Source organism: Pseudophryne corroboree, chromosome 3, assembly GCF_028390025.1.
Source record: "Pseudophryne corroboree isolate aPseCor3 chromosome 3, aPseCor3.hap2, whole genome shotgun sequence".
Classification (NCBI taxonomy): Eukaryota; Metazoa; Chordata; class Amphibia; order Anura; family Myobatrachidae; genus Pseudophryne; species Pseudophryne corroboree.
In genome coordinates, this window is record NC_086446.1 from 511,267,022 (window position 1) to 511,292,442 (window position 25,421).

Here is a 25,421-nt window from a genome sequence, read left to right on the forward strand (position 1 = left end):
GGTCTGACGCTGACAGGTCAGACATGGAGGAGAGTGAGGTGGATTTGGTTGGGGTGGGGGGATGCGGCTCTGTCACAGGGATAGAGGCTCTTATAGAGGCTATCAGAAATGTTCTGCATATTCCTGATAAGGTGTCAGAAGAGTGTGAGGAAACTTATTTTAATGTAAAAAAGAAGTCCTCAGTCACTTTTCCTGCGTCAAAGGAAATTAATTCCCTGTTTGAAGAACCATTGGTTAATCCTGATAAGATAATTCAGATCCCTAAAAGGTTGCTCTCATCTTTTTCTTTTCCTCTGGAGGATAGGACGAATCAGTCTCTAGGCTGTCACGTAAAATTGTATTTCCTGTTCCTGTTGCAGCCTCCCTGAAAGATGCGGCTGATCGTAAAATTGAGACTACACTCAAATCATTGTACACAGCTGCTGGAGTGACCCACTATTGCATGTGCGTGGATAACAAAAGCCATTGCAAAATGGTAAGGTAACCTAATTGAGGGGTTAGATTTCTTGTGTAGTGAGGATATTGTTTTACTCCTGAAGCATATACAGGACTTTGCAAACTTTATGGTAGAAACCATAAAAGAAATAGGCTTGCTTAATGTTTGCACCACCACTATGGCAGAGTGTGTACGCAGGGGCTTGTGGCTACGCCAGTGGACTGCTGACGCATACTCCAGGAAAGGCGTGGAAGGCCTACCATTCACAGGAGATGGCGTATTTGGAGATGAACTAGACAAATGGATCTCCACAGCTACTGAGGGTATGTCTACGTATCTTCCTTCTGCAGCCACCCCAACCAAGAAGACTTATTCAGCTTCTAAGTTGCAGTCCTTTCGGACGGCCATGTCAAGGGCAAATCCAGAGGTGCTTCTATGTCCTCCAGCGGCGCAAGAGGTAAACCAGCAACTGGCAGTGCTCAGGAACAGAGCTCAGGCTCTGCTTCCTCAAAGCCTTCAGCATGACAGTGGACCGCAATGCCTGGAAGGCTGCCAGGTGGAAGCCAGACTATAATTCTTCAGTCAGATCTGGTCCAGTTCTTGCCAGGATCCCTGGGTCATAGATCTTATTTCCCAGGGGTACAGACTGGAGGGTACAGACTGGAGTTTCAGGAACTCCCACCTCACAGATTCTTCAAATCAGGCTTTCCAGTTTCACAGGAGGCAAGTATAACCTTACAGCATGCCATTCAAAAGCTGGTACAGACTCAAGTCATTGTTCTAGTTCCACCACATCTGCAAAACAAGGGGTATTATTCACACTTGTTTGTACTGAAACCGGACGGTTCGGTAAGACCAATTTTGAACCTCAAGTCGTTGAACCCGTACTTATGAGTGTTAAAATTCAAGATGGAGTCTCTGAGAGCGGTGATCTTAGGTCTGTCGTAAGGGGAATTCCTAGTTTCTCTGGATATCAAGGATGCGTAACTTCACATTCCGATCTGGCCGCCTCATCAGGCAATTCTACAGTTTGCACTGCAGGATTGTCACTACCTGTTCCAGCACCGAGGGTGTTCACCAAGGTGATGGCAGAGATGATGTTTCTACTCCACAAACAGGGAGTGACCATAATTCCGTACCTGGACGATCTCCTGATAAAAGCACCATCCAGGGAAAGGTTGCTGGACAGCATTGGTCTCTCAACCAAACTCCTCCATGATCACGGGTGGATTCTGAACCTTCTGAAATCTCACCTAGAGCCAACAAGGAGGCTCCCATTCCTGGGAATGATACTGGATGGCCTCTTACGAGGCACTTAAATACAGAAGGTTTCACGCAAGACCCTTCCAGCTCGATCTGTTGGACAAATAGTCCGGATCGCATCTACACATGCACCAGAGGATCTGTCTGTCGCCAAGAGCCAGGATCTCCCTTCTGTGGTGGCTACAGACTTCTCACCTCATCGGAGGTTTGGAATTCAGGACTGGATTCTGTTAACCACAGATGCAAGCCTCAGGGTTTGGGGAGCAGTCACTCAGGGGGCGCAGTTTCAAGGAAGATGATCAATTCAGGAAGTCATCCTTCCAATCATCATTCTGGAACTCAGGACCATATGCAACGCCCTTCTGCAGGCCTCACATCTTCAAGATCGGGCCATTCAGGTCCAGTTGGACAATGTGACAGCATTAACATACATAAACCGACAGGGCGGAACGAAAAGCAGAGCAGCAATGTTAGAGGTGTCAAGACTTCTGGGCAGAAAGGAACGCTGTGGCGTTTTCAGCGTTCTTCATTCCAGAAGTAGACAACTGGGAAGCAGACTTCCTCAGCAGATGCGACCTGCACCCGGAGGAGTGGGGCCTTCCCCCGGAAGTGTTCAGGTGCTTGACATGTTGATGGAGATATCCACAAATTGACATGATGGCCTCCCATCTCTACAAGAAGCTCAGGCGGTATTGTTCCAGGTCGAGAGACCCACAGGCAGTGGCGGTAGACGCTCTGACGAATCCATGGGTCTATCAGATGGTGTACGTGTTTCCTCCACTTCCTCTGATCCCAAGAATTCTTAAGCGAATAAAAGGGAAAAGGTTCAGGCAATACCTATTGCGCCGGACTGGCCTCTACCTCTTTGCGAGTTTCTTCTGCAACAGGACCCGTTCGTCTATCAGGACTTACCGCGGCTACGTTTGACGGCATGGAAGTTGAATGGCTGATTCTATCCAGGAGAGGGATCCCTAACAAGGTTATCCCAACTATTATCCAAGCCAGGAAGGGGGTAACGTCTAAGAATTACCATCGTATTTGGAAGAAATATGTCTCTTGATGTGAGAGCAGAAATTATTCTGCGGTGGAATTTCATCTGGGACGTTTCCTGCTTTTTCGGCAGTCCGGTGTGGATGTGGGCCTGCGTCTGGGCTCCATAAAAGTCCAGATTTCTTTCAGAAACAATTGGCTTCTCTTCCTGTGGTCCAGACATTCTTGAAAGGTGTTCTGCACATCCAACCTCCTTTTGTGCCTCCCACGGCACCTTGGGATCTTAGTTTGGTGCTGCAATTCCACCTATCGGACTGGTTTAAACCGTTACAGTAGGTAGACGTGAAATATCTTACGTGGAAGACAGTCACACTGTTGGCCTTGGCTTCAGCAAGACGTGTATCTGAGCTTGGGGCTTTGTCTCACAAAAGTCCTTATTTTATTTTCCATGAGGACAGAGCTAAACTCAGAACTCGTCAGCAATCTCTTCCTAAAGTGTTGTCTGCGTTTCACATCAACCAACCTATTGCGATTCCGGTTGTCACCGACACCTCTGCTACTTCAAAGTCTTTGGATGTTCTGAGGGCTTTGAAGGTGTATGTCAAGCTAACAGCTCATCACAGAAAATCAGACTCGCTGTTTGTTCTTTATGATCCAATAAAATTGGGTGACCTGTGTGAAAGCAGTCCATTGCTCGCTGGATCAGGCTTACTATCCATCATGCTTATTTCACGGCAGGTTTGCCATGTCCAATATCTGTACAGTCCCACTCTACTAGGTCGGTTGGTTCTTCCTGGGCGGCTGCTCAGGGTGTCTCTGCTGAGCAGCTACTTGGTCAGGTTAGAACATGTTTGCTAAGTTCTACAAGTTCGATATTTGGCCCCTGAGGATATTCAGTTTTGTCAATCAGTTCTGCAGGAACCTGAGCACTCTTCCACTGGGTGTCCGCCCAGTGCTTCGTTCTTCCTGCACTGTAACTTGGTTAAGCCGTTGCTGTTCCTGTTTCAAGTTTGGTTAGCTTGGCTTTCCTCTTGTAGTGTGTGCTGGTTCAGAATCTCACCACTTACCTTATCTATCCTTCTCTCAATGTATGCCCGTCTCCTCAGGCACAGGGGGTCATTCCGATTTGATCGTAGCTGTACTTAATTTAGCACAGCTACGATCATGTTCCCAGACATGCAGGGGGACACCCAGCACAGGGCTAGCCCGCCCCGCATGTCTGTCCGGCCCTTCCCCGCACAAGTACAAAAGCATCACACAGCGGCAATGCTTTTGTACTTGTTGAGTAACTCCCGGCCAGCGCAGCTCCTGCGACTGACCGGGAGTTGCTTGTCACTGCCCCTGCTCGCAGTGGCTGCGTGTGATGTCACGCAGACACTGCAGCCTGCACCCCGCAAGGTCCGGCCACGCCAGCATTGTCTGGACCGCGCCCCCAAATGGGCAGCCAAATGCCGCCGTGCCGCCCCCTCCCGCCCAGCGACTGCCTCTGCCTTTTAATCAGGCAGAGGTGATCGTTTGGGAATGCCGGCTTTCGGCCGTCCGGCATGCGCCGGCGCATGCGCAGTTACGACCCGATCGCTGGGCTACGAACTACAGCGATCGGATCGTAATGACCCCCACAGTTTCCTAGACTGAGTCTAGTAGGAGGGGCATAGAGGGAGGAGCCAGCTCAAACTCTTAAAGTGCCAATGGCTCCTAGTGGACCCGTCTATACCCTATGGTACTAAATGATCCCCAGTATCCTCTACGGACTAAGAGAAAAGGATTTACTGGTAGGTAATTAAAATCCTATTTTTATTTATTTTGATTATTATTTTTGTTAACAGAGGTGAATCTGGAGCAGGGAAAACGGAAAACACCAAGAAAGTCATCCAGTATTTGGCTCATGTTGCTTCTTCACATAAGGGAAAGAAGGACCATACAATTCCTGTGAGTAGTTGAAAGAAGCTCAATCGCCTTATTATCTGACCTGCAATCATTATACATCCCACATCCACTTGTTTGGCATCATTCTTTTGTAAATAAAATGATAGCCCACCTTGTTGTTAACCACTTACTTGGTACAGTTTCATGACATGCAACCGCAGCCAAGCTTTACCTGATATGGTCGTATCCCATGTGACCTTGCCGTCCTGCTGAGTCCCTTGGCTTTTGTGCAGAACGGATTTCATCCTTCTTGTCTCTCCACTTAAGTCATTAACCACCACTGCTGGAATCGTGTCCCAGAATGCTGTGCGCTCCGCTCCACATATGGTTGAGAGGTAATGCCCCTTTTGGGTGGGCATAATACAAATGGGAAGGGTGAACTCTGACATTGGGGGCTGGAGGTGGGCGTGTAAGGTCCTATAAAAATAAATTTACACTGACATAGAGTGTTATAAAATAGTTTGAAAAATAACAGCAGTCACTAGAGGTGAAGCGGGATATCTGTGTTTAAAAAATGGGGATCTATTACACCTGTGTTTACACAAATGGGGTTCTATTACACCTGTGGTTACACAAATGGGGATCTATTACCACCAGGGGAGTGGGTAATGCTATATGGGGAACAATTGCCACTGTGGGTGGGAGGTAATTTTACAATGGGGAGCTATTACAATGGAGTGGTGCAAGACACCCCCTAAACATACATATTTTTTTCCAATAAAATAGTTTCATTCATTTTTAAAAATGTTTCTTACTTAATTAAATGAATACATAGTAAAGTTTTGACGCCCATCTCATAAACACAAATTGTCAGTTAAGGGGTATATTCAATAGGTGTTGGATTTTCCGACAAGTCACGTGGATCGGCAGATCAGTTACGGATACACGGATTTTGTCGGATTAGCAGGCTTTTTCGACAGTTTTTTGGCCTGTTTTTGACAATGCCGATCTGACTATAAAAAAAGTTAAACCTATCGAATGCCCAAAAATTAAATCGTGCAGTGTTGGAACCTCTCCCAGGGAGAGGATCCGACACCAATTGTATACACCTGTGAGTGTTTAGAGCAGAAAAAAATACTAGTAACTAACAACTAGTATTTCCAGTTTAGTTTGTAATTAAAATACTACATTTGCTTGCACAGTTCAAAGCATTCTAACAACCAGGAGTAATGTAACCACACATTGATACATGGTACAGAAATTAGTCTACCAATCTCCCATGATTTGTGCCATTTTGCGTATCGTTTCACACTCACCTCTGTGCTCCTCTTGTGGATCAGAAAAGTATTGCAAAGCTACAGACGGTGCAATTATGTCAAAAGGCAGCGTTTGCCTTCGCAATTTCCCTTGAACTCCCCGGAGCCCAGAACCACCGATATTGGCTATACACACAGTGCAGTTTTGGCTATGTACACTTTTGATTATATACCATTTTGACTATACTAGAAACTAGATTGTACACAATATAGTCAAAATTGGCATGTCAGCACAGTCTATTTTTTGTTGCGATACCGACTCTACATTGGTGTCGCAAGTTGTGTACACATGGTGTGATTAGCACTAACTTTTCTCACGATTTTGACTATATAGTCAAAATCATAAGCACACATCGTACCATGTATATGCACCTTAACACTAATTGGGTCAGTCCTCTGACCATCTACTCAGGTTCTATTTTCTCCTATTCAGTGCTTTGCTGTTTTGTAAAAGTGCAAATAAAACAAATACATTTAAGGTAAGTTAATAGTGTGATACACTGTGAATTTATTTAAAATAGGGATATATTTTCCCTAATCTAGTTTAGTTAAATTTTTGTGGTTCCTGCAAACTGTTTGACGTGTTTAAATAATGGATTGTGATTCTGCAGATACCAGATTGAGATGTTAACTGCATCCTACTAATGTGTGTTTATTTGTTTGCTCCAACAGACGGAATCTCCTAAACCCATCAAACATCAGGCAAGTGGATTTCCTGTACACGCTCTGTATTCTCCTCATTATCTCAGTGTAAATAAGTGCAGCTTTCGTCTACATGCAGCGGAGGCAGACGTTTTGTGGGCTTATCTAGTATTGAGTATATCAATTCACTAGTATCTAATAACCTCACACAAGCATGAGTTCCAGTTAAATTGATGGGCTGTCTTTACATCAGTTGAGGTTGCAGCTCACAGAAATGGCTGTCTGCACTGTAAATAGGCGAATCCCCTTAGAGGGCTCCCTGAAGCTATACTCTTCTATTTGGGAGCTCAGAATTGGTATAATACATTAGTATTTTTAGCTGGGTAACCATTACATTGTAAATACTAACATGACATCACTCAAATATGATTGGTGGTGTGGAAGCTGATCCTTTGCACCAGCCATGCTGCTCATTATCATGGCATAGTCTTCCAGAAAACTAATGTAGTCAGGGTAATGTGTGTTAATGCAAAAGAAACCAATAATATCACTAAGACATAATGCTCCTCATACTTCAGTCATACCATACATTCCTAGTGATTTGTCCATATAGATTATCATGAGTTTTTGTGACTCAATACATTTTGAATATTTTAGTGCTGCCTACACTGACTAGTAGCCACTATCGATATTGCACAGGGTTTGGTTTAAAGGATCACTCTTCTTTGATTTCCAAGTTAAGGTTATCTACCTAACACAAGCGTTACCCCAGATTTAACCCCTTTGTTGCTGGCTGTGTGCGCTGCCAGTACCCTTCCATCATCAGAGGTGTTAATAGGTAGAACACGCTGCACCCTCTACCCATTTTCAGAGCATTTATATATTTTATAATCCCTGTGTTGAATTCTGTGTGCTGCATAAACCATAACCATTAACTTATATTTTTTTTTTTCACTGTCATTTTGTTAAACTACAGAGTGGATCCTTGTTGTATGTGAGTAGCATGTAGCTCCCCCTCACCCCAACACTCACCTGCCACCCAACTTTAATTTCTCACCTTGTTTTCACAACCCTTCCCCCTCACTCGCTACTACCCTCACTCCCCAGACCTTCCTGTATCCCCCAATCATTTCCTTTTCTCCTGCCACATATCACCTTATGGCACTCTGCATGACGCACTCTGCATCTGTTTCTTGCCTAACGTCATCTTACAGCTACTACTGTCTGCAACTGAGAAAATAAATGTTATTGTGACAACAATGTGTATAGGCGTAGAAAGGCCTGAGGACAAGGGCTTTGTCTACTAAATGGCTCTAAGGCTCTCCGCACCTTCTGTCTGGTTTACCCAACCCTTTTTGTTTAGAGCGATTTGTCCTTTAATGGCCTAATTGTTTAGAAATCTATAAATTGTTTTACACAATGTATGTTCTATTCTTACACCAACATTCTTATTTTTACAGTTTGGTTCGCTTTAACTTTTAATTATGAAAAAGCTGTTTGTTTAACTTTATAGTTGTTATAACGAAGGTGGCTCCAAGACTTAGTAACCTTTACATGCACCTGGCACACAAGGGAGGAGACTTTGGGCTGGCACACAAGGTGGGAGGCATACGTACTTAAGCAAGGGCTCTCGGCTGGCATATAAGTGCCTGAGCTGGTATGGTTCTTTGAGATGGCATATAACGACATGACGGAAGCACTGACCTGCTATACAAGGACATGAGGAGGTTCTGAGGCAGCTCTGTGTGGCATATTATAAAATTGGGCATTACAGTGTGGCATATTATCATTTGGGTGCACTGCTGCGTGGCATATTATAAATTGGGGACACTTGTGTGGTATAGTATGCATATTATCACAGTGAGCAAAATAAAAATAATTAAAAATGTTTATTTAAAATATTTTTTGGAGTTTTTAAGAATAAGATTTACTCAGAAAAAGAACCTTTACCTATTTGCTGGGAGGCTATTGGTGAGGACATTTTTTGTGGTCCTCCATCTGGAGTCATTTTCTTAATATGGGACTCCTGACAGACAGCTAAAGTCTCATCTTTAGCACAGTGGGGTCCATCACAGTATGCCTTTATAGTTAAAGAAGCACGTCTCACCTAACATGGCCCTTTCTGCAGGAGCACGAGAGAACATTGTAGACCTATTGTAAACATATGTAATACACATATTTATTACATGTTTATTAGACAGCTGTGTAATGCACAGCCTTTCGTGAACTTGTTATTTTAAGTTATATCCATTATTTTCACACTGTGGAGGCACAGTTTTGTGGCTGATCCAATATTCTATCTTTCACCTCAGCAGGGAACGGGTGACTTCATTGAGGTACAGATGCCTCAATAATGTCACAAGCTCAATGTGTGTTCATTTTCACGACTCTTGAGCCTGCTCACAAAATATCTGTGTACACTTTAAAATTCCAGATACAGCCAATTGCTGTGTAAAGATTGCTGTATGCAATCACATATTTGTAAGCATGATTTTGTGAGGTATTAAGTGTTGAGAAAATGGGCTTTCAGGAAAGTCATGCTGCAGCGCTACTTTATAAGCATGCTGTGCTAGGCGTTCACAATAGCCATGAGATGCCTAAAAATATACCTAAAAAGGGTCACCTGCAGTGTTGATCAGTACAGTTGTAGGCGCCCACAAAGCATTCTGGCCTGAGTCAAGGTGGCCTGGCAGTTGAAAGTTATACACATACAATACAGTACATAAACGTGCCTTGCTGTGTGTAAGCTGTGCTTTATTCTGTATTCTGGTAAATGAGTAGGTTGTTGTAGAGGAGGATAAAGTCAATATTACCTACAGCAGTAGCTCATTATTCAAGGTTGTTTATGGAATACATACGATTTTCTCCGCGGATGGGATGCTGGCGGTTGGGTAAGTATGCTTACCCCCCAATCCCCCTTTTTCCCGCAGCCTAACCCCAACTTCCTCCTCCCCCTCCGCAGCCAAACCCCAACTTTCTCCTCCCCCTATGTAGCCTAACTCTAACTTCCTCCTCCCCCTTCCCTCCCGCCTAACCTTAACCCTCCCAGGTGGTGCCTAGAATAACCCCTACCCTTCCCATGCTTATCAATGAGGATTTCCGATGAGGGTCGATCGGGATTCTGGCATTTAGAACCCAGCACCAAAATTGCGATCCATGTGAGGATTCTGGCGTCGTGCGGCAGTATTTTCCATTTTCCAGGATGCTGAACGTCGGTATCCTGAATGGATTTAGTCGTTTATGACTAGTATCTTGTGGAGCAGAGGCAGCTATACAGTGGTGGGCATACCTTCAAAAGTTGATTGGTGATCGTTGAGAATTAATTAAAAAAAATAGCCTTGGACAAGGCCCATATTTACACTTTGGCTGCTTAGGTTAGTCTCTTTCTGTGCTATCCACTTTCTGTCTTAACTATCCAGCCTTCCAAAGCCCATTGCTTTCCAGCTTTATAAAATAGGAGTAAAATTTAAACCAATTACATGTTGACAATGTGTTTGACGCAAAAGCACTGTGCAAAGTGATGGAATGCCCCCCTGCACTTATCTACTTTTGCCCTTTTTGTAATTCCTGGGCTGCCCTGAACATATAGCAATAACATTTTTATGCAAAATATATACTGTACCTTCCTCTGTGGGAAGAAAGTGACAAACCTTGCACAACGCGGTCTCAAAGTTGTCTGTAAACAAATTCTGTATGTTACTCCTTAAAGCACGTGCTATGGCTTTTTATAACACTTTTCATATGTTTTATTTATAAGTCTACTAACCACTTGTATGCTTTAAGTACTTGATGTGCTGCTATATATATATAGATGTACTTTAAAAATATCTTCTGACTTAAGGCCCCCCCCTAGCATAACACACTGAGGTAATTGGACTGACCACCTGAGAATTGGCTGATGGGCCCGATTATTGCACAATATGTAACCCACTTAAGTAAGCTCAAAAGTGCATTTTATTAACCTACCTACCTATGTGCAATTGATATTAATTCTAGATGAAGTTTCTGTAGCAGTTTACTAATGTGCAGTGAATATATATATATTTTCAGGTCAATTCCACACACATCTAAAGATTTAAGTTTTTGGATGTTTGATAATGTAAGTTTAGGTATAAAATAGTGTTTAACTGCCCTCCAGCTCTCTCTCCCAGACTGGCATGTCACCCAATGGCCGAGTGCAGCATACTCTCTGCCCTGTTCTGGCAGGCTATGTACAAATTATAAGATGAGATGTGAAGTCCCTCCCTCCTCAAACTTTCCATTCATGCATATAGTGGTTTCAGTGATTAGGGCTTTGACGATTCGGTGGTTTGTTTGAAAAAAATCAGTTATGGAGAAGAGGATATTTTGTACTGGACTTGTCTCATCTAAACTTTAACTCCCAGTCTGGCCTAGTTTCACGGTCATCTCAGTGCGGTATCTGGAATTAGTTTATTCACGTTTGCTGCGTTCCTGCCTTCTGTGGGGTGTCATGGGATGATGTCTTTCTTCTCTAGGGTGAGTTGGAGCGCCAACTGCTTCAAGCAAACCCCATCTTAGAATCTTTTGGGAATGCCAAGACTGTGAAAAATGACAACTCTTCTCGATTTGTAAGTGGACAGAAGTTTTACAGTATGTAATAAATATTGTATGATACAGGTAAATACAGTAACTGTGTAGCAAACTACAGTTTTATTCGACTTTTTTCACAGGATATTTTGCAGTGTTATGTAATTTCCTTTCTGCTACTATAGTTTCCAATGCTCTGGTAGAGAGAGACCTTTGACATGAACGACCTGATGTATGATAATGTTAGACCACGCGGCCTATTATTAGCCAGGTGTGAAACGTGTACAAAAATCTAGATTTCCACTGAAACTGACATGGGTAAATGTGAACTGGCGAGCTAGGTGTATAAAGTTGTTTTTAATGGCATAGTAAATTCAGCAAATCAGTTAAGCTAACCGCCTTTAGTTGGCAATGGGATATGTATGTGTGAGCAGGATGGGACCATTCACAATTTACTAGGTAATAGTGCACTTTTAGTTATATAAAGTAAATGCTAGCTTGTCAAGTTAGTTGTGTTGTCCGTGATAGCATTTGCACATAGTGAACTCAGCAGTGTTATTTATCACATAGAGTGACCAAGTTTTCTGGAGGAGACGGTTGCTGTTAAAACTAAATAAAGTGTAAAATTGCATCGGAAAGACGTAGAATGTCTCTGGACCACATTACAGAGGTTTATGCTGTAGTTTTATAATTCACAGTCAGTGTCTAGTAATCCCGTAGCAGACTGTGCAGTCTCACTTGTCCTGACACCACCTGATTAGATAAAAGCACTGCCTGCCTGAATTAGGAGCTTAATGTAGGAGGCAATGCAATGAGATCAACCAGAGGCTGTCCTAATGATATACTGTATATTTTCTATTTTAGACACATTTGAAGTAAGTTTCTGCATTGCAAAATCATGAGTAACTCTTGGCTAACACTGTCTGAAAGCCACTCATTCCGTAGCTCAGTCTATCTATGAGCAATGGGTCTCACCACCAATGGTGTATCATTTATATAAATCTTTACAGTGGCTAGTTAATTTCTAATTCAGTTAAGTTATAGAAATATTGTTTGTTTTGGCAGTGACTGAAACAATAGTGTTATTCATCCTTTTAATAGTTCACCAACGTGCCCTGTAACTTGTTCCTCTCCCTCACATTGAACACTTGCACACACTGTCAGAAAGTTGCTCTTAGGGAGGTTCTTAGCAATGCTTCTGGTGGAGATAGTAATTTGCAGTTGGCCTAGATAATTATATACAGTAGTTAACTCTTCTCTTGGTTAGTTTCATTTACAGATGTGTCCTCATTCGCTTTTGCTGCCGCAAAACCTCCCTTCTCAGCGTGCCAGGGCCATGCGACTCTGCTTGTGCTGAGCGTCTTTTTCACTAGATTGTGCATTTTAAGGGCCCTATACACTAGACCGATAATGCCCGATTTCAGCCCAATTTGGGCATTCGGACCGATATATTGGGTGAAATCGGGCATTTTTGGTGTGCTTTTCCCCCGATCCGATGCGTATCGGATCGGATCCCCCTAGATCCGACATATCATGAGTGCTGCACTCGTTATATGTCGGATCCCGCAGTACATGGATGGGAAAGTAAAAGATACATCGTATGCAAAAAAAAATGCATACGATATATCTAATATTATCCTGCCAACGGGGAGGCTGCCGGGAGGTTGGAGGAAATGTTATATGACATGACGGACCGTCATGTCATATACGTGTGTGGAGCGCTTTAGTCGCACAAATGAATAAATCTATAAATCTGATACTACACAATTGCTTACCAAGACTTCTCTGACTAATTTGATAAGCATCCTTGTGTGTTAAGGAGTTTGAATATGTAACCAAAGTGCTCTCATGGCTTGGGAGCTGCTTTTTATTTTCACGCCAAATTCCATTGTGCTTCATCTGCGACTATGTACATATTTAATGAAATCCTGTGCGGTAAAAGTTGCAGCCCAGTATCTCTGGTACAGATTAAGTCTTGCTTCGCTGTGTCTGCGGTGTGAATAAGAGACCACTTGGTGCAGCTCACTCGTACCAGGTGTCTTGCGGCAAGGTGTATGGCAGCACATCTGTATAAGGATAAAAATAGTAAAAATATATACGGATTCCCCTCACACCCTGCATACTGGCTTGCAGCACTTTCCTTCTTCCTATTAGCCAAGCTTTATCTGATATGGCTTTCTACAGTCACATTACATTGTATCCACAGGTAACACCTGGAGCTGAGCATGGATTCCATTGTTCTACCCACATCTCACACACGTTACACTGCCATCATGTGACACATACTACATGGTACAGTAGCTAGATCCAGTATTTAAAAGATGGAGTCACTTTATCCTTCCTTCACCAGAGGCATTCTGTTACTTTATGGCCTGTTGCAGCTTTCATTGTCAGCTGATTGGGGAATGTGAAGGAACATTATTGTGTGTTATTATTTGAGCAGGATATGGCATCAGCTTGCAGACAACCAGAAGATGTGGTAGGGAGCAGTAAGCAGCTAGGCATTTCTGTTATATTAGGTAACAGAGGTTAGCTTTGGATACTAATGACCAATATTATTGGAGTGACATTTTTAAAGTACATTCTGCATTTAGAAGTTGTTGTTCAGTAGAAATGTATGTTACCTCTCCTTTCCTTTTTTGACTTCTTTTTCCAGGGCAAGTTCATCCGTATCAATTTCGACGTGACTGGTTATATTGTGGGGGCCAATATAGAGACCTGTATCCTTTCTTTACATATGTGTGTGTACAGTGATCACGTTCTGTGTCTGTCACTGCGTATTCAGCTTGTGAGCCCCATGGAATGCAGGAAATAGCAGTGGGGAGCCCAGGCAGCTTTTAGGCATAGGATAAACTCAGATTTCCTGTTCTCCCTGCTTTTGTTTAAACACCCGTCTGCCAAATTGGGTTAAACTCTCAAATCTCTGCAATCTGTGCAAACACAAATAAAAAAAATTTTTCCCCCTCTCCATGGTTCATTTTATAAACCTTTGTAATGCGGAGTCCATTCCAGCGAGCCTGAATTCCTAGCATTCAGCATATCATAGTCATTATATGAATTTTTGCAGAACTCCTCAGTCATATTTTACTATTTTAGGAAATACTCTAGTAACACCCTTCTTGTGGCCAGATAAAACTACGGAAATATGGTCTTGCTGAATTCTGGACCTGATTCAGATAACTTACCATTATTGGGTTCCTTTAGCATTCAGGCATATTTTCTGCTCGGTTATATTTATACGCAGGCCAGTAAACAAGGATTACGGAGTGTTCCATTTTTAAACACTCGTTTAAAAATGTATTTGATTATGTGTTCCATGGTGCTAAATAAGGTTTTCATCTCTGTTAATTTACCTCTTCAAACATTCTCTCCTGCAACTTTTTTGTTTAAACTGGTCAATTTTGTCAAGAGTTTTAGCGAGGCAGCTCAGTTAGCGACAGAGGCCATGAGGTGTTGGAGAAATGCGCGGATGCAGGCACCTGGTGGCCACCAACATTGCACATTGGGGGTCATTCCGACCCGATCGCTCGCTGCAGTTTGTCGCAGTGATCGGGTCGGAACTGCGCATGCGCCGGCGCATGGCAGCTTTCGTTTCCTAGCGATCACCTCAGAGACAGAGGCGGTCGCTAGGCAGGAGGGGGCTGAACAGCGGCGTTAAGCTGCCGTTTAGGGGGAGCGGTCCGACCAACGCAGTCGTGGCCGGACCTTTGGGGGGCGGGCGGGCCGCGGCGGCTGCGTGACGTCTCCCGCTGCGGCCAGCGGGAGCAGCGAGCAACTCCCGGCCAGCTGCAGGAGCTGCGTTGGCCAGGAGTTACTCCTCAAATACAAAGCCATCGCCTCTGTGCGATGCTTTTGTATTTGTGTGAGGGGTCCGGCACTGACATGCGGGGCGGGCTACCCTGTGCTGGGCTTCCACCCGCATGTCTGAGTTTACGATCGTAGCTGTGCTAAATTTAACACAGCTACGATCAACTCTGATTGACCTCCATTGTCCAATAGAGGTGTGCAGGAAAATGCTGTGTTTGGGTATCCAGAGCTCCGGTCACATGACCGTATCCCCCATATCCTACAGTGGCGTACTGATAAATGAAATAACCATGGCAAGTGGAGAAAATTCAATAAACAACAAGACTCTTACAATATCAGACACACATTAAACACATGTTAAACAGTTCTGCAAAAGGATTGAGGGGATGGAACACAAATAATACAGGAAGCATGCACAATAGAATAGTACAATTTTCAATTGGAAGATTACCAATATAAAAGTGAAGTAAATTTTAGGCAAGTTTTATTCAGTGCGCAAAGAACAGGGACATTTATTGTATGACTGCTCTCCCCTAAAAAGTAAAACAAATGTTGACTTACCCAATTCATGTATAGTTGTTGACCATGACCAGCTGTTTATAAAATGTAGGAGGTTCAGATGCCATCTAGGACCTGGCTATGATTACTTTAGCATTTAATGATTAAATATATATTCATAGTACATTTATTCTACATTCTTTATGCAAGGCCCCAAAACAGCATATCATGGGCATCAACGATGGAGTGGATATCTCCCGTGTTCAGTCCCAGCTGATGATCGTTAGGACTCACCCAATGCATATGCCAGAAAGTAATCTTGTTTTCAGAAGGCAGGAAGTGTGTAATCTGTTATACAACCTCAACCCCTCTGAAGTCAAGATGTCATTGAGCAAGGGTATGGGTCATAGGGTCAACATGCATTAGGTCGACCACTATTGGTCGACAGTGACTAGGTCGACAGTCATTAGGTCGACATGAGGTTTTTTTTGGGTAGTTTTCCTCGTAAAGTGAAGGAGGACCCCAATTAGTGCACCGTGTTCGCTTGCCATGCTTCGGGAAAGGTTACTGTTCCCAGTCATAGTCCACGTGGATCGTAAAGTATGAAAAAGTTCACAATTTTTTTACATTTTGTAAAAAAAAAATTCAAACGCATGTCGACCTTTTTCCATGTCGACATAGTGACCATGTCTACCTAATGCATGTTGACCAATAGTGGTCAACCTAATGGCCTTATCCCTTGGGCATGAGGAAATATCCTCAAGATACCCCACCCACTTCAATTTGAAGTTTGTATGACTCTCAGTGCACACCTACCGGAGAAAGCGTCCATATAGTACAGAGAACATACATTTCTTTTGTCATGTGTATGGTAGAGTTTCTTTAGTGACGATGGGCCAGAAAAGAAGGAAATTATATATTAGTAACTGGAAATAGACTGATGATATTTAAAATGACCATGGCGATGTCCAGTGCTATCATGTCTGGGGAGCATCCTGCGGAATCATGTGGTAAATTCCTCCTGTATTGCTACAAAGGCATCATAACATGTTATTGTTACTGTAGATGATAAATGTTTTACCTTCCTGAATAGTGGGAACCCTTGACCCTAAAAGGTGGATTCTGCTTGGAGGATTGGGCAAGCCAGGGATCTCATGTACACATCTCATATATCTCTCTGGGACTCAATGTTTATACATTGTGCCACAGACTTATTAATATGGACACCAAGAAGGTATTTCAACCTAACCTGTGTCATTTCTCAGCAAAAACTCTACAGTAGGGAAATTAAATATCATTCTTCAGATTCTTAGCAGTGCCAAGTTTAAGATTAAATTCAGCCTTTGTTAATTAAAAACACTCCACTTTTTCTCCATTCCTGGGCACAGGATTTCTGTTGATATAACACCGCGCTATTCTGTTTCAAGTTTATTGCTTCACATATTTCTCAAAACGTAAGTGGTACAGAACGATTTTCTGCTGTGCTACTTACTCCTGAATTATCTGTGTCCTTCTACTGATTCTTTCTCTTACATGGACCTGTCACCTTTACACAGTGCTTGCTGAATCCCTATGTAGCCTATACAGTTGCTAAGAACCTGGGAGATCACTTGGTCACATAATAGGATGCCTGTTTTAAATAAGTACTGGGTCCTTGTCAATTAATAGGCTGCATTTTCAGAGCTATGGCTTTCTGCTATAGGGCTTTTTATGAAGCTCCACATAACTAAGGTGCATTGCAAAATTCTCTTTGGAGATGCTGTGCACACATACTGTAGAGTTCATGTAAAATAAATTGTTGTAGGAGTAAGATGGCGTTGTTGTGGAGGAGCATAAGTTTGCATCAGAGGACTTGTCATGAGGTTAACTTAATTTGTCCCCCTCACAATGATAAGTAATCAGTTAAGACTCTGTGGTGTTGGAAGCTTGAGAAGCTGCTGTGTTGGACAAGCTCCAGATATTGCAAACTAACAAACAAACCGGATAAAATGTTGGCAGCCCAGCATAGACAGCTGGCCTCTGTCAGATCACTGCGAAGATTAGACTGTCAAACAGCATGTTGTCTTCAGGTCGTTCTATAATTCACGATGCTCTCCGTGATTTCTATAGTTTGTCTTATGGCCCACATACACTTTATTGCCACAGAGGCCTACTGTGACCAGGTTGGTTTTATACTGTAGACCATGGGTCTTCAACCTGTGGCCCTCCAGCTGGTGTGAAACTACACATCCCAGCATGCCTTGCCACAGCTTTGCTACTAAGGTATGCTAAAACTGAGGCAGGGCATGCTGGGATTTTTAGTTCCACAGCAGCTAGAGGGCCGCTGGTTGAAGACGTATGCTGTCGACCTAACATGTGACCATGTAAAAGTTGATTATGAATAGGTTTGACAAGCTTTTCCTTAGATATAGCTTCCCACTCTCACATCATCCTTTTGCACACATTATTGAACTCTTGGTATACACTTGAGGATATTACCAAACATAAGTCTAAAAAAACTTGACAGTGCGGGGGATAGGCTAAAGTTTTGCCTAGGTTGCCCAGAAACCTTGCATCGGCCCTGCTTGCTGTTTAGCAACAATGGAGGAAATATTCCAGCATTGAGTATCTGCTGTGCAACTAGCTTTTGACCCTTGAATTGATAAAACCTTGAACTTCTGTAGAAAATGGGTGGAGACGATGTAGCCATTTTCTCTCTGCTTACAAGCTTGCATTTTGCACCTGCTTAGAACTTGTAATGGTCTTAGATCATCATTCTACATTATGCTTACAATGCACCCTGGTTTGCACCAGCGTTTTACTTTGATGGATAATTGAATTTCAAGCTCACTGCGCACAATGTAACTAAACCGCACAATATTCCACATGTTATGGATACAGTCCCAAGAAAGGCACATAGCTATGCAAGTTGATGTACACTGGGTGCAGCGGTGCAAAACTGTTTTGTCTATATTACTTGGCAGACACCCCTTCTTTTTTCCTTACCCCATCCTTCTACCTTTTTCTTCCCTGCAGTTCCCAATATCCTCTAATTTATTTTGTTTGTTAGATTGTTATACTTCACATGCAGATGGCCTCTCAATATATTGTTTAGTTTTATTATCCAGAAAGATGCAACTATGGAAACCGATTAAGTGCAGGTTCATTGAAGAACTATTCCTGAAAGATCATGCCTTTTGTATATACTGGAGAGCTTCACCTTTCCATTTGTCAGAACATACGGTTGGGTTTTGGCCATTAATGTTTAAAACAGCCCCTACATTTTGCTGAATATTTATTTGTTTGGATTGCTTTCGGAAATAATATTCTACATTTAGGGGTTTTATCTTCTGATCATGTTTATGCCCAATATTTAAATAGGCATTGCTTTTTTCTACAGGTAGCTGTGTCTTAATAGTAAAATCATTGCCCTTTTTAGGGTCTTATAAAGGGAGGAGGGGATCCATGTGCAGTCTCTGTCCAGGCCCCCTCCTTTCTAGCAGGCAACTGCAGTGACTAAACAGTAGGTGGTGCACAAGTCTCTGGGAAATGCGCATGTGCAAAATGCCAGAAAATGTCCGCTATGACATTGTCCTAGAGAAATGCGCTTTATCTACTGGTCAGAATCACTGCCGTGGGACTCCAGTGAGGTAAGTATTGAAAAAATAGGTGCAGGATGTCCGGTGTGGGCCCCTTTGGACCCAAAGTCCCATGTATGGCTACACCACTGGCCTATTTAAATATTGGGGATAAATACAATGAGAAGTGCCGGGGTTTAAAACACGACGCTTCATAAATAATCCACTTAGTGTCTAATATTTGTCAAACATATTGTATCTTGAAATGTGCAACACTTTAATATTTCTCAAACATATCTACCTATAGCACATATTCTTTTCCATACATTTATTAAACTTTTTTTTTTCTAGATAAGAGAAACTGTTCTTGTCTTCTAGCACATTTAGGTGCCCATACACCTAAAGATTTATCTTCCAATCTGGCTGGTTGGAACGAAAATCTGGTAATGGATGAGAGCAGATGACAGTTCACCATTTGAAATGATCAACTGTCATTTGCTCCCATCCATTACCAGATTTTCGTTCCAACCAGACAGATTGGAAGATAAATCTTTAGGTGTAGGGGCACGTTTAGTTATTAACTCTTTGAAATCCTTAACTCCACTGTACAGATTTGCTTGAAAAGTCTAGAGCAATACGACAGGCCAAGGATGAAAGGACCTTTCACATATTTTACCAACTGCTTGTTGGGTCAGGGGAGCACCTGAAATGTAAGAAAGATAGTCATATACTACACCCATCATTGCTTTTGTTTGTTTTTTTACATTATCCTAGAACAGAATGAGATGCTTCTTGTGTGGGTAATGCAAGTTTGCCTGTCATATGGAGGAAGGCATGCTTTATAGCATTTTACTTTTACTGTTTACTCACAGATTGTTCATTGTAATATTTTTAGTGGGGTTGGCATTGAGAATTCTTTTTTTTCTTTCCAAATTCAGCTGATCTGCTGCTGGAAGGCTTCAACAACTACAGATTTGTTTCCAATGGCTATGTGCCTATACCAGGGCAACAGGACAAAGATAACTTTCAGGAGACAATGGAAGCAATGCACATCATGGGCTTCTCTCATGATGAGATACTGTGTGAGTAACACATATCACTGTAGAGGGACATAAAAACGAATGGAATGTAGAGTTTTGTGTACTTATGTATTTTATGTTATTATGTACGGACCTCAACTAAACCCATAAAGTCCCTAAAAAGTATAACTATATAAATTGTTGGCTGCCAGATTGGGGCCATAAGCAACTGTCCTGCTACTTTGTTATTATAGAGTAAGCACTCTTTTTTTCTTTCTTTCTTTCTTTCTTTCTTTCTTTCTTTCTTTCTTTCTTTCTTTCTTTCTTTCTTTCTTTCTTTCTTTCTTTCTTTCTTTCTTTCTTTCTTTCTTTCTTTCTTTCTTTCTTTTTCTTTCTTTCTCTGAACAATAACCTACCTAGGTAGCAAATTGTATTGTTCCTCATCTTACTGACTGTTTCTATCTCCTTAATGCCATATATGGTAATACATAGTCATGCTTCTACTTTTCATCTCCTCTGTTGTTCCCATAGCCATGCTGAAAGTTGTGTCTGCAGTTCTTCAGTTTGGAAACATTAGTTTCAAGAAGGAAAGGAACACAGACCAGGCATCCATGCCAGAGAATACAGGTGGGTCATTCTGACATCAACGTTCCAAAGAGAGATAAATGGAGTAATATATGTACAGCTGGAGTTCAGGACATTATTATATAATAAGCTGTTGTGATCACTTACAACCTCCGTTACATTCTTCTCCCAAAGCTACTATTGCAGTGCATACCTTTATTGTACAACTTATATAATATACTGAATCTGTCCCCTTTGCATAAGGGAAGCTTAACCAGAGAATATAAAGCAGAGACACATATACTAAATAACTGAAGATATTCAGTAAGTATTTGTCATTGGTATGTTCATATCTAGGAGACAAAGAACTGATTTCACCTACCCCTTCTCCTCTGCTCCTCATTAATCTATATTTCTACCAGTACCCAACAGAGGGAGATGGGCATGTAACCTTCTGTCCTTGCTTAAATTTTAATTTTTTTGATCATTTATTGAGGGAAAAGATTGTCCTCTAAAGCAAGACATGGAAGTTCTAATTCTCTTGGTGTATGGTGGTGCTTTCTATACAAAACATTTATAGCTTCCTTTTTAGAAACTGGTCTAGTTGCCCAGTTCTTGCATACAGACTAGTTTTTTCAGTTAATGTCCTGGGAAGGGCACAGTGATGAATGCTTTTGCATCCGTCAGTGGTTTAAATGCCCTTTTAGTCTACCAAGGCAATTTGACCCTGTGGGAACTCTCTCCAGCAGCAGCAGCAGACACTCCCAATTTCTTTGCTGTTCAGAGGAAAGAAAATTCTCATTTCTGTAGCATCCATAAGGGATATTGGGGAAACTTAGTACGATTGGGTATAGACAGGATCCAAAGGAGCCGGTGCACTTTAAATTTCTTCATGGGGTTTGTTGGCTCATCCCCTCTATGCCGCCTCCCACAGGCAGTTTAGAAAAAGTGCCCTCAGGTGAGGATGCACATCTCTGCAGCTCCAGAGAGGTTTCATCAGTTTCTTTTCAATCTTTATTATTTTCGGTATGATGTTTGGGCAACAGCATACCTGCACCGTGGGAGTTGGGGGTCGCGGTCAACGGCCTTGCGAGGTGTCAGAGCCGCTTCCCCGCTGCAGGACCACCGTCCTGAGAGGTTGTTTGTACAGCGGGGCACTGCGCCTTAGCTGGCGCAATCGCAGCACGCCACCCCCCCCTAACATTAGCTTGAAGGTGACGACAGTGGTGAGTACAAACCGGTTCAAGGTGCGGCTGACACGTAGGGGAGGCATACGGGACCCTCCTGGGGGGGACCCGCTATAGCCCCCTGTGTACACTGGCTAGCGGTGGCTTAAACTTGCACTTGTGTGATGTTTTTAAGCTATTTGGGAGACATTGCCAGTATAAAAAACACTAGCTCCGACGCCATTGGGGGAGCGGAGCTACCTCAGAACGGGACCAGCGGTATTTTGGCGCCTTTCTCTGCTTACAGCAGCAGCAGGCACACACAGCTCCTCCTGACACTCTGAAATCGATGAAAAATTGGTACAGGGTGTAGCATAGGGGGAGAGAGCCCCTATTGTACACAATCTGTGTCCTATAAAGGACAGTAATCATATTACAGTCTCATTGGGGCTGTGTAGCTGGGGTATGCTTGTCTTCTCTCTCTATTTCCCTCTCACATACAGTAAGGGCAGGCTTGCTAAGTTATCACTTGTCTGTGTGTATGTAATTGTGCTTTACTGTAAACATGAGTAAACCCAAACTATGCAGTGTATGCCACACCAGATTCTCTCCGTTATCATCTGATTCTGTATCATTTGAGCAATGCAGCCAATCTTCACAATTCAGTGAAAGGGGCTGGGGGATAGGGTCAAGAGCCTTCCTGGCTAGGTGCCATTAAAACTATGAAGTCTGATATGTCAACTCACTGCTAATGCTCAAAAGACTCGGGTACTATAGCAGGCTGTTGCAGTCCTAGATGTTATACAGCCCCCCCCCCCCCCCCCTTAACTCAGGACCACAAAAGCATGGTTTACCTGCCATACTCTCTCAGATGAGGATATACAGGAGGATGGCGAGGACTTGGAGCCCATTAGTGGTGATTACACTTCTGCTCAGGGTATTGAACCCCTCATTCTGGCTAAACGGGATGTGTTAAAACTCCCTCTAGAGGACGCTGCGTCACAGCGTAATTCTGATTGCCTCGGATTGGCCTCGGAGGGCTTGGTACACGGATCTTCTGGACATGTCCGTCGAAGACCCTTGGCCTCTACCAATAAGAAGAGATCTTCTTCAACAAGGACCATTCATCTACCCGGATTTACGGCGACTTCGTTTGACGGCGTGGAGGTTGAGCGGAACATCCTAGCTCACAAGGGCCTTTCCAGCTACCATGGTGCAGGCCAGGAAGTCTGTGACGTCAAAACACTATCATCATATGTGGAGAAGCTATGCCTCTTGGTGCGGGGACCGCAGGTATCTGCAAGACGGAGTTCCACTTGGGACATTTTCTCCGTTTTCTGCAGGCTGGTGTGGATAAGGGCTAAAGTCTGGGTTCTATTAAGGTCCACATTTTAGCTCTCTCCATCTTCTCTTCCAGAAGAAATTGGCAGTGTTGCCATAAGTTCAGACCTTCTTGCAAGGGGTACTTCACATACAACCTCCTTTTGTGCCGCACCCTGGGATTTGGATGTAGTGTTGGAATTTCTACGGCCCTGCGGAGTTCCACTTGGGACATTTTTTCCGTTTTCTGCAGGCTGGTGTGGATAAGGGCTAAAGTCTGGGTTCTATTAAGGTTCACATTTTAGCTCTCTCCATCTTCTCTTACAGAAGAAATTGGCAGTGTTGCCATAAGTTCAGACCTTCTTGCAAGGGGTACTTCACATACAACCTCCTTTTGTGCCGCACCCTGGGATTTGGATGTAGTGTTGGCACTCCTGGTTTGAACCTCTGACTGTAGAAGAAAAGTACCTCACATGGAAGACAGTGATGTTACTGGCCCTGGCTTTTGCTAGGCGTGTCTCAGAATTGGAGGCCTTATCGTGTAAAAGTCCCTACTTTGTCTTTTAAAAGGACAGTGCGGAGCTCAGGACTAGGCAGCAGTTCCTGCCAAAGGTCGTCTCTGCGTTCCACTTGAATCAACCTATTGTGGTTCCGTCAGGTTCAGGCACTTTTACTCCTCTGGAGGCATTGGATGCGATGCGAGCCTTGAAGATCAAAAGAACGGCACGGATCAGAAAGACTGATTCTTTGTTCGTGCTCTATGATGCACAGAAAAAGGGTTGCCCTGCTTCAAAGCAGTCTATTACTCGTTGGCTTAGGCTTACTGTCCAACAGGCCTATGTGTCTGCGGCCTTACCTGTTCCACAGTCTCTGAAAGCCCACTGTACAAGATTGGTGGTGTCTTCCCGGGCGCTGCCCATGGAGTCTCGTCCTTGCAACTATGCCGAGCTGCTACCTGGTCGGGGAAGAACACTTTTGTGAAGGTCTACAGGTTTGATACCCTGGCCAAAGAGGATACCCAGTTTGGTCAGGCAGTGCTACAGCAGTCTTCGCACGTTCTGGAAGCATTGGGATGTCCCCATCGTACTAAGTCTCCCAAATATCCCTTATGGATGCTAGAGAAAATAGGATTTTAATTACCTACCGTTAAATCCTTTTCTCGTTGTCCATAAGGAATATTGGGTGCCCGCCTCAGTGCGTTGACTTTTCTGCAAGTTATCTTTTCTATGGTTGCCTGTTCAGCTGTTGGTGTTTTGTTACCAGCCGTTGCTGGTCGTTTTATGTTGCTGGTGTGTAAATCTCACCATTCATTGTTATGTTTCTTCTCTCAAGTATGTCCTTTCTCCTTCGGGCAGTGTTAACCTATAACTGCCTGTCGGAGGTGTCATAGAGGGGAGGAGCCAGCACACCCAGTGAAGAAATTTAAAGTGCACTGGCTCCTTTGGACCCCTTATATACCTCATCATACTAAGTTTCCCCAATATCCCTTATGGACTGCGAGAAAAGGATTTACCGGTAGGTAATTAAAATCCTATTTTTCGTTTGTGTCATCCTTAAGAGACCACCCCCCACCCCAAATGTCAAGAGATCTGAAGGTCATCTAAGGATCCGATCTACCATCTCATGTTTGGCACGCAGACCAGCCTTTGCAACTGCTTGTGTGGCACCGGTGATCTTCTGTTTGAACAAGTCCTGGAAAGGGGACAAGCATAATGAACTGCAGCAGCTTTGTCGTGTTGTCTAAGCAGGCTCTTAATTCTGTTCATTTAGCGAAGAGATCCTCTACTTATTGTGTAGTGGTTCAGTATGGATTTACGGTGGTTGTTAGCCACTCCATGAGGCATTGGAAGTTCATATAATCACTGAAAATGTGTGACTCCACTGTCATCAGTATTACTAGTTACTGGGTGTAGTAGGGTATGCCGGCGGCCGGGCTCCCGGCGACCAGCATACCGGTGCCGGAATCCCGACCGCTGGCATACAGACAGTGTGGCGAGCGCAAATGAGCCGCTTGCGGGCACAGTATTCTCCCTCCAGGGTGGTCATGGACCCCCAAGAGGGAGAAAGTGTCGGTATGCCGGCTGTAGGGATTCCGGCGCCGGTATACTGTGCGCCGGGATCCCGACAGCTGGCAAACTGAAGACCACCCCTAGTTACTGGAGTGCTGTGACTGGATTCTACACTAGACCAAATTATTGTTGGTCCTGTCAACTTGAGCAAGGCTGGAACTGGTGCAGAAGTTTATCTCCCTGAATAGACACAGGTGGCCATGGTAAGCATATTTACCTGTCAATAAAACTTATGATTTCCCCTTTGGTAGGACCTTCTGTTTCAGAGCCAGGTAACTAATTAACAAATTTCTTTAATGACAATGCTCTTGAAACATAGTATGAGTACTTTGCAGACCCCATCATTACTTTCTGTGAGTA

General features: G+C 43.4%; 1 protein-coding gene across 2 annotated transcripts in view; it reads left to right on the plus strand.

Moving 5' to 3' along the window:
• The window catches only part of MYH10 (myosin heavy chain 10), a 321,458-nt gene that overhangs the window by 191,992 nt on the left and 104,045 nt on the right, over positions 1 to 25,421 (plus strand). Inside the window, exons 5-12 of one of the 2 annotated variants that reach the window (XM_063961060.1) lie at positions 4,516 to 4,618; positions 6,544 to 6,573; positions 7,490 to 7,507; positions 11,010 to 11,102; positions 13,718 to 13,781; positions 19,535 to 19,633; positions 19,862 to 20,005; positions 20,474 to 20,569. In XM_063961060.1, the coding sequence (XP_063817130.1) occupies positions 4,516 to 4,618; positions 6,544 to 6,573; positions 7,490 to 7,507; positions 11,010 to 11,102; positions 13,718 to 13,781; positions 19,535 to 19,633; positions 19,862 to 20,005; positions 20,474 to 20,569 (647 nt within the window). The remainder of the gene's footprint in view (positions 1 to 4,515; positions 4,619 to 6,543; positions 6,574 to 7,489; positions 7,508 to 11,009; positions 11,103 to 13,717; positions 13,782 to 19,534; positions 19,634 to 19,861; positions 20,006 to 20,473; positions 20,570 to 25,421) is intronic. The other variant, XM_063961061.1, reaches the window with a different exon arrangement.